The 10,000-nt window shown below is 45.4% G+C and overlaps 1 protein-coding gene across 1 annotated transcript in view; it reads right to left on the reverse strand.

The window, feature by feature from the left end:
* snd1 (staphylococcal nuclease and tudor domain containing 1) overlaps nucleotides 1-10,000 on the reverse strand; it is a 158,418-nt gene that overhangs the window by 107,984 nt on the left and 40,434 nt on the right. Inside the window, exons 14-15 of the mRNA XM_076030099.1 lie at nucleotides 9,790-9,862; nucleotides 4,932-5,073 (exon numbers count right to left, since the gene is read on the reverse strand). Coding sequence (XP_075886214.1) covers nucleotides 4,932-5,073; nucleotides 9,790-9,862 — 215 coding nt within the window. The remainder of the gene's footprint in view (nucleotides 1-4,931; nucleotides 5,074-9,789; nucleotides 9,863-10,000) is intronic.

Here is a 10,000-nt window from a genome sequence, read left to right on the forward strand (position 1 = left end):
CTGGGTTAACGGAAGGTGTGGCTTCCGGTGCGGCGCAACGCCTCGGTCAAACACCAGCAGAGGTCACTGCCGAGCACTGCAAGCTTTTAGTAATGACTCGCTCGATTTGATACTGCGGCCAACTGGTGTTCCCAGAGTTGAGAGACAACGTCCAAAAAGTCTGCACGCTTCATATTTTCTTCACCCGTATTTGAAAAAAATAAAAATCTGGATACACACTTGTTGTACACGCTGGGATATAAAAATGTGACAAATGGCGCTATGATACACACACACGGTCACACACTGCAGTAGCTTGATGGCTCTTGCTGACACTGTAAATTTCCGAGTCCGAGTGACAGGTGTTTCATCTTTTTTTTCTCTTTTTTTTTTGACAGACTGCTGCTGCTGCTCAACACGCCTTTTTTTCCGCCAAATAACTTTCCCCAACTCTCTTCACCTTCAGCGGCTTCAGTCAGAAACTCGCTAAGAGTTTGGGAGCCACTAAACTTTTACAGCCTCTCCCGGCGCTCGGCTTCCCGACTCTTCAAGAGGCCTTTATGCCCACATACTTCACATCAATTTCACTCTCCTCTTTCCTGTCCCATGCCCCCCCCCTCCCCGACCCCTTCCCTCCAGTCCCATCCACTCCCCCCACATTCTCTTTACCCTCCTCTGCTCCATCTGCCTCCACATCTCTCACTTTCTCCCTCCTCCTCCTCCTCCTTGGCCGCACTGGAGCCGCCTCCCGCTCCATCTTCACAGAACCCGGATGACTCCTTTACCCTTTATCAAACTTGCATACGGATGTGGCGGAGCGGCAGGACGGGGAGAAGGAGAAGAAAGGGAGGGTGATGTGGGAGGCGAGGGAAGGGAACTTCCTTTCAAGCGCCCGGCGAGCACACCTCCGGTCCTCTTTGAAGTGTGGGCTCCTCTCGCTGCCCTTGTTGTTTCCTCACCTGCCGTTTCCTTCTAAAGCGTTCGTCTTCAACCATCCAAAAAAAAGGAAAGGAACAAAAAAAGTAAAAAAATGCATTTGAGGCGCATTGCAAGGGGAAAAAGAAAACGCTGGGTTTCAAGTCTTAAAGATCCAGTGTGTAAAGTTTGGCTTGATTTCTGATTTTTATATTGGTAAAAGCTTAACACATGGCCCATGAATATATTCATAAAAGTGTGTATTCGCAGCACAATGAATGTAATTTGGTTTTCCTACCCTTAGAACTATTCTCATATTTACACTACCAGTCAAAAGTTTGGACACACCTTCTCACGCAATGTTTTTTCTTAATCTTTAGTAGTTTCTACACTGCAGAAAGATACTTAAGACATCAAAAATATGAGCAAGATATATGTAATTACACAGCAAAGAAAAAAAACTACAAAAACAACTACAAAAAAACAATTACAAAATAACTCAAAAGGTGGTTATTTTGAAGAATTTAAATATAAAACTTGTTTGAGTTCTTTTACACTTCTACTGTTTATACTGTAGTGTGTTTATACATAGTTTGGATGCCTTCAGTGAGAAACTGCAAAGTCAGTAGTCATGAAAATGGAAGAAAAGACATGAAATTCTGAGGGTGTGTCCAAATTTTTGACTGGTAGTGTATAAGAATATGCATAGAGCAATAAGGAACTTGCTGCTACTTACTGTAGCTGCCATCATCCGAAATCACGGTGCTTTAAGGAAGCACCATGTTAAAGGAAACTCAGCTGAAAGTGGTGCCCGAAATTCAAAATACACTGTCAGACTAGCTTAATTGATTTATTTATTTTTTTAACTCACTGGACCGAGCTGGTTTGGATCTGGAGTAAACCAGATATGCAGCCACGACTCTCTGACTCTCGCTGTGTGGCATCGCCTCCATTCCTTCTGATCATTTCATTCACGTATCTGCTCTGGGTGAAAAAAAAAATGTTCATCAATGGCCTCCCACGACATGTAAAAAAAAACAAACCTAAACTGTGGCCAGGATGAATGGAGCGTGAAGGGAACACGGCAAAACGAGCTGGTGACTCATCCAGCAGCTGACGGAACAGCAGCAGCGTCTTCTCAATACATTCGTTCTTTCTTTCTGCTTTTTTTTTTTCTTTTCGCATGGTGTCAATATTTACTGAACTCATCAGTCAACGAGAAGAGGCCGTCGCTACACTAAGATATGCTCAGACTTCTAGTAGAGTGTTTGGGGAGGGGGGGTGACGGGGGGTCGACTGAGAATGTTGATACTGTACAGCCGCAATTAAATTGAATGAAAGATTAATGCGAGCAGGATTTAGGTGAGAACTTTTTTTTTCAAACTCAACTCGTCACGCCGGCGTCCTAATGGCTGCCTTCTGAACAAGCGATAAACAAGTCCTCCAAAAAAAAAAAAAAAAAAAAAAAAAAAACTGACTCATTATGATTTAATTCGGAGAACAAACGAGCTCCTTCCTGAATATCAGCCGACGATGATTAGACGAGTCAGTGAGGCGAAACTTTCAGCGCGTGCCCAACTTGCAAAGCAGCGTGGAGTTTAAAAAGAAAAAAAGAAATGGAGCACGCTGCACTCAGTGACGACCGCTGACGAGTCATTATCATCCCCATTTGCATGCTGGCGCGGAACTTTGTTTTTCTTTTTTTTAATTAAGGTGCAAGATTCAGATTTAACTGCCGCTCAACGAGGCTGCGTCTATTTTTCTGCTGCGCAGATACTTTATTTTTTTTTTGCTGCTGCTGCTGCTGCTGCTTCTGCTACTGACAGGCCTGCAAAACCTGCAAGGGTTAAAAGAATATCTGAGCCGCTTCTCACACCTCATTACGCTTTAAATGTATGTTACAGCGGAAAGAGACGAAGGTCCAAAGTGTTTCTGCTTTCTTCTTCCGTTTTTCCCCTCCCCTCCGTACACGCAGATAAACATGACAGAATTGCAGGGGTGGGGGAGGTAGGTGTGTGTGTGTGTGTGTGCGTGTGTGTGTGTGCGTGTGTGTGGTGGGGGAGGGCGCAGCCAATTTGTCATGTACGTGTCATTTCAACGGCGGCGATGGGGGGAATAAAACATGAAAAAGATAAGTTTGACGGGGAAAAGAGACAAGCGGAGGGAGATAGCGGGAAGCCCGCATGGAGATTAGAGCCGAGGGAGATAAGAGGACGGCGGCGCCCGAGGGCCGCATATCATGTGCGGTTGAAGGTTCAACAATGTTCTGCGGCGCTGCGTCGCGCCACATCCGCAGAGACGAACGAGGCCGCGACCCCCCCCCCCGTCCACCTGACGACGACGTGTCATCTCACAAGTTTGGGGCTGCTCTTTCCAAAAAGAGGCGAGAGAGAAGAGTACAAAGAGGATTAGGGCGAGAAGAAGAAAAAAAATACCTGAGGAAGGAGATTCCATTTTGAATTTGAAGTTGAAATTTCGTGAATAAAGTCGAAGTACACAAAATTATTTTGATCATTTTTTTCTCTTCTCGTGGCCCTAATCCTCTTCCATATAAAAGGGAAGCAACAAAAGTGCTGACAGATTAAAAAAAACGAAAACATAAAACAACAAGAGGCAATCTGAGCCAATCGAGCCTCATCTCGCCTCAAAGAGCGCCTGGTGGAGGATTCCTGACGAGGGCCGTCGTAATCAAATACACTCGAGGGGGGCTGGGAGAGCTCGGCGGCACTTTGACGATCTGCTAATGACACTTTGACTGAGAACAGTTTGAAAAAAGAATAATATAAAAAGAAAAATCAGGCTGCTTATGGGAAACCGTGTCAAGTGAACATAAAGGAAGATGGGGAAAAGAGCGCGTGTCGGATACGCAGTACGTAGCAGCCGTCAGTGGTGGGCGGAGACAATCACAAGCAAATGACAAAATTACCAAATACGGCAATCAATGTTTGAATTGTGTGCGTCGCTTTGCACAATTAAAAAGAATTCAAGCCACCAACTGGGAACAGAACAGAAGTGCACAGCTGCAGCGAGGCACACAGGCTGATGGTTGCGTTCAGTTTTCTGTCTTTTGCTACACTTTCGAAATGCAAAGGTGAGGCAAAGACAGATGAAGGAAGGCTAAACCTAGGATTTGTACAATTCGGAAGCTGGAAGCCTCTTGTTTTTGGTGGGTGGGGGGGTTATTATGTGTTGCATTTCTGTACTTTGAGATACATTGATAATGCATGAAAAGCGCTATATAAATAAAGTTTTGATAGATTGATTTCTGATTTGAACAGTTAATCAGCCAAGGGTGCTGATCACACCCTTGAATCATTCTTTGTCTTTTATAAGAAAAAAAACAACCGTCCGTTTGACTTTGACACAGTTCATCGCCGCCACGCAAAAACAAAAAGCGGCTCGTGTGAAGCAGAACCGAGCCAGTGAAAGTGTGTTTTCAGAGTCTGGCCGAGAGCCTGAGCAGGCGAAGGTGAGGTCAAAGTGGGCACATGCTTCATGCCAGCCCTGCTGCTTCTGTGCGAGGGGGGGGTGGATGGGTTCAGAGTTGGACGGTGCGGGACGTCCAGCACCTGAGCCAGAACCTCTGTGAAGGGAGGGCGGCAGCGTTGTAGTACTTGAAATTGGTCTTGGTCTCAAGATCGGGTCCCGAGGCTACTTTTTAAGGTTCTCTGCCCCTTATTCCTTGATCATTTATTTTTTAATTTTATGAAGCAAAGTTGTTTTTTGAAAATGCTTCAAAATAGTTGGAAAAGCAGCAAAATGTTCAAGACAATTATGAAAAGATACCTTGCTGAAAAGAGATGTTGCTGTTCCATTTAGAAGCAAACTTGAATTTAAAAAAAGATGCTGGTCATTTCTTCTGTTGTGATGTTATTTATCTTTGATATATAAAGTCTCGTCTCAGTCTCGAACCCCAAATGTCTCGATCTCGATACTCTCTAGTCTTGATAATGTCTTGGTCCCGGTTGGTGCGGTCTTGACTACAGTACTAGAGGACGGCAATGGGAAGAGGAGAAAGGGGAGGAGCCTGAACTTACCGGCCAGCAGGAACGTGATGAGGCAGGTCTCTTTGGGCATGTACAGCTTGAGGCGGGAGCCGCTGAAGACGTACTCCACCACGGCTTCTGAGCGGCCGGCCCTCTGCAGGAAGGGCAGGAACTGTCGCGCCTTCTGTGTGTCCTGATGGACGAGGAGAGAGAGACAGACAGACAGACAGAAAGAAAGAGAGAGAGAAAGGATGAGTTAAAACACTTGGTTGCGAGGGAAAAAACGCCACCGAGGATTCAGTCAATCGATTCATTAAAACTGTTAGACCTGATGACGACTGCCGCATGGAGGGAGAAAAAAAAACGGCAAAAAAAGGCCAAAGAAGATGAACTGGGTGGGTTTAATAAAGTCGGAGGCAGTCTGCTTTGTCCAGACATCTTTGAAATCTCTGCCACGACTTAATGAAGTCGCCTCCGCCTCTGCGTGACCCATCAGCAAAGCCGGGCAATCAGACAATAATTCTCTCCTCCACCTTCTTCCGCCGCTTCTATCTCCACCACCGAAGGTGAGTCACGGCCGCAATGTCGGGCCGACGGACGGCACGAAAGCGGCGGCACTCGGTCACGTGGAGTCGAGCCGGACGAGAGGTGACAATAACTAAGAGCGCGACTGCAGCGGCGTCTCGCAGAAGAGGGTCGATCTGTCAGCATGAATAGCACTGATAATATATCAGTTCAGGTTCAGGTTCAGTTTATTTTACAAATCAATTCAAATACAAACATTCAATCAAAGCACTTTTTGTAAAAAATGGGACTCCTCGGAAACTATCTACAGTTTATGAACAGGGGCCCAGACGCCACACAACCACCAGACATCACAAATCAATTCCCCAGTTCCACCCAATCCAACCCAGCCTAAAACTTCCTAAGATACAAAGATACTCACACAGTCACAAACACATCAGATACTGGTGCATGAAATACATGCAGGTAGGCACACATACACTAAAGAGAGAAGTTCATCATTTTAAATCCTCAACTGTCATCAGTAGTTTTAGAATAACACATAATTCAATAACAATTCCCGCTCAAACATATTTTCATTGATGCAGACTATTTCATAGTGCTGTCAATCTCATTCCAGATTTTTGAACCTTTACGGGTTTACACTAAAACTAGTATATTTCAATTTCCTTTGTTAAATATATATTATTTTTTTCATGAGACTGAAAGTCTCAAATATTACCGTACTTTCATTTTCTGCTACAGCCTGTAGTCAAGGCAAGGTACCATTTCCTGAGACTGGAGAAGGTGCTGAAGCTGAGCATCGCTCTCTGCTGGCCGCTACCAGCAGGAGACAATCACAAACTAGTAGAATCAGTTGAACTGGTGTGACTCAAGGCTGAGGAAACGTGTTTCTTCATTTACCGTGAGCTCAAGACCCGAATCCCACCAAAAAACGAAGAAAAAACCAAAGGAGAACTGCGCAACAGGTTCACTATTATTACCGGGGGGGGGGGGGGGGCAGAGACCCTCATCGGCTCGCGAGCGGCGCTGCGAGTAGACGGCTGCTTGCCTGCTCTGGTCGCTAAGATGCAACACCTGAACTCCTCCCACCCGAGTCCGAAATTAGCCTCCTGAGTGGGAGACAACAGCAGCGAGTGCTTGCTGTCGCTCGCGCACACACACACACACACACACACACACACACACACACACACACACACACACACACACACATTTTGCAGCACCTGCAGTGAGTAGGCCGTGTGCAGTCTACCTCGCTGAGCGAGGAGGAGGGGAGAGGAGGAAGAGGGGAGAGGAGGAGGAGGGGAAAAAAGGAAAAACACAGAGAAAGAGAAGGAGGGAGGGAGGGATGAGAGAGGACCTCATTATGCAACCTTTAGAGGTTTGAGGTGAGTCAAGTGCTCCAACCACTCGGCTCCCACCACCTCCTGCTCGTGGTCCCACGCTATACATTTATAAAGCTATTTCTGCTCCATTTGCGACCGCCGTCCCACTCGATGTACATAATCTCTTTCAGCCGAGCCTCCAGGACAAGCGCGGGGCTGCTGACGTACGTTGTGTGCGTGCATGCGAGTGCGCTGGCCTGTGCACGTGCGCAGCTGCATGTGTGGGTGTGTTTTTGGAAGATGGGAGAAGGGGAGGGGAGGGGAGGTGGGGAGGTGACGTTGCTATTTCAGTCCTTCAGAATGCTCATTACCCCAGCCAAGCCAAACAACTGGTGCGTGCGCGTGCGTGCGCACGCCTACCGGCGATGGTGCTGGCAGGCGTCCAGGAGTGTGCGGAGAACCCCCTGCTGGGAACTGGGAAGAACGCGGGGAGGCAGGGAGGAGGGAGTTGCGTGTAATAGCGCCACCTCTGACACGGCCGCGGTAACCAGGGAGAGTTTAAAGGGCCTCGGTGTCGCACGGCGGTGGGAGAGCGTCAGGAATGGCCGACTGAAAAAAAAACAAACATCTCTCTCGTTTGTTTTTTTTTTTCAGACCGAATTAATTATTCAGCAGCGGCCGCCTCTGAAAAACCGATCCCAGGACGCCGACACCGCCGCACAACAAGTGTTTAATTTAGCCGGTCGGCTTTCGTGGGTTTATGAGGAGATGAACGCAGCCAAACCACCCCCAACTCCTCCACCTCCCCTGCCACCCAATGAAGGAGCGCAGAGCTGCTCGCTCAGCACAACAACTCCCCATCATCATCATCTTTTTTTTTTTTTTCTCCTTTCCTTTCCGGGGAGTCCATTAGTTTATCTGTCCTGCTCACACAATAAGGAGGCTGGAGGAGGCCGCTGGGTGATGACGAAGTAGAATTGAAACTGCAGGGGCATGGATGTATTATAAGAACTGGATATATGGCAGTGCGCTGATTTTTCCCAGTGGCCACTCAAGTTACTGCAGCAAAAAAATCCCACGGGCCCAAAACCATTTTTCCCACAGACCGCAATACAAAATAAACGCCTTTGAAACGGCTGACTGTGACCTGGAACATGATTCATGGCAAATCTTTCTATTGCAGATTTTTCACTTATGGTCTTTTCGTTGTTAAAAAAATGATAAAGGCCAGAAAATCACCAGCAAAGAGTTTATTCCCACGTGCTGCTGTGACTCAGCCCATTCTCATTGGCCAAACAGATCATGTGAGTTACAGAGGCATGATGGGAAGTGACACTACTGTGCATGCTCTCTGGGCCCATTAAAGAGGAGGTCAAAAAAATAATAATAATAATAATAATAATTATATATATATATATATATATATATATAAATACATATATATATACATATACATATATATATACATATACATATATATATATATATATATATATATATATATATATATATATATATATACATATATATATATATATATATATATACATATATATATATATATATATATATATACATATATATATATATATATATATATACATATATATATATATATATATATATATATATATATATATATAACGTATGCGCTGGGTGAGTAACTTCACTAAAATGAGTGGGCCGCCATCTTGGAGTCGGGGGGGGCCTGTGCAGGAGCCGCCGTCGCTGAGCCGCAGCGGCTCCTCCGTTTGCGAGCACCGTGTCACAACACCTCAAAGGGCAATTTGCAAAAAAGCTTCTTCGTGTCCATCAACTCTGGCTGGGAATAATGGCCTGATACAGACAGAGGGGCCTGATTAATTCAGCAAAATGTCTCTTCAGAGATCACAAGCACAAGTGCTCCAAAAAAATAAAATAAAATAAAACAGGCTCAAGTGGCGCAGACAACGAGGTGCTAATGCTTCTGAAGTTTACCGTTAATCATGCGCCGCCGTGTTAGAGGGACATTAGAGCGAATATCTACAAATCTGCAGCGTTAGAAGAGAGAGAAGGAGATGGGAATCGGTGGATGCAGCGGTGAGAACAAAGTGACCAAAGACCACGAAAGAGAGAAACTTAGTTTAAAAGTAGATGAGACTTTTAATTAGTAAATAAAGGGCTGGTGGATAAAAATCTCCAGGCCTTGAGAAGTTCCTCACCCTCACTGATTGGAGGCAAGATTGTTTTTTTGGGGCTGCATTAGCAAGAAGAGGGAGATAACTCAGAGAAAAAAAAAAGCTTAAGCCACACAGTGGTCTTTTTTGCAAGAAAAAAAAAGATGATATGTGTTTGTGAATGTTCTGGAAACAGCGAGAGAAGTTTTGTTTGGGCAAGACTGTAATATTGTCCCTTAGAATAAAAGAAAAGCTCATAGCAGGATGGTGGTGGTGGTGGTGAAGAAGAAGCCGAAGAGGAAAAAGGGGAAGTAGACGGTGGTCCTGTGGGGCTGCAGTTTGTTTGCTTTTGCGGCTGAAACTGAAAAAAAAACAAAAACTGCTTTTGCAGCCGGCAACACAAAAACAGAGTGAAAAACTGGAGGTGCGGGGCAACACAAATGAAAGGCGACCTCGAAAACTAAAATATGGGGCCGACTCTGTGCGTGAAGGTGACGACGAAACAGAAGACAAAAAGGACACATCACCGGGATCAATGAAAAAAATAAAACAAACGCCTCCAGCATGTATTAGGCAAAACATGCTTTAAAAAAGGGAACCATCTACCCATCGGCCATTACTTGTTATTGAAAGGCTTTTATGGCTTCCCCCGCTCTGATGTTCACTCTTAATCAGGCTTCATTAGCCAAACGATGTTGCTATAAAGCCCCTGAGCTCATGTAAACAAGCTGGGACCCGGCACCGCTGATGGTTTTATTAATGCCGCAGATTATTTTTAGCAGCCTCCTCAGTTTCTTGTAAAAAAATAAAATAAATAAATAAATAAATAAATAAAAGAGGAAAAATTGACTGCGAGGAGGAGCCTGGATTGAAAGAAATGAAAAAAAGGAGAGTACGTACCCCAGAGATGTCGGCCACTCTGTGGATGGGAACTTCCTTCTTGCTGTGCAGACCCTTGCCGTTCTTGATGGCCCTGCAGTCCAGATGACAAACGACACAAGTCACTGAGAAGGTAATGGAATGAGAACGGCAACACACCAAGAGAAATCACAGCGTCAAGTGAGGACGCACAGTGGGATGTAAACCCACTCCCCTACCACCAGTTTATCCT

This window comes from Nelusetta ayraudi, unplaced genomic scaffold, assembly GCF_046127955.1.
Source record: "Nelusetta ayraudi isolate G7.1 ecotype Tasmania unplaced genomic scaffold, CSIRO-AGI_Nayr_v1 ptg000027l, whole genome shotgun sequence".
NCBI classification, from domain to species: Eukaryota; Metazoa; Chordata; class Actinopteri; order Tetraodontiformes; family Monacanthidae; genus Nelusetta; species Nelusetta ayraudi.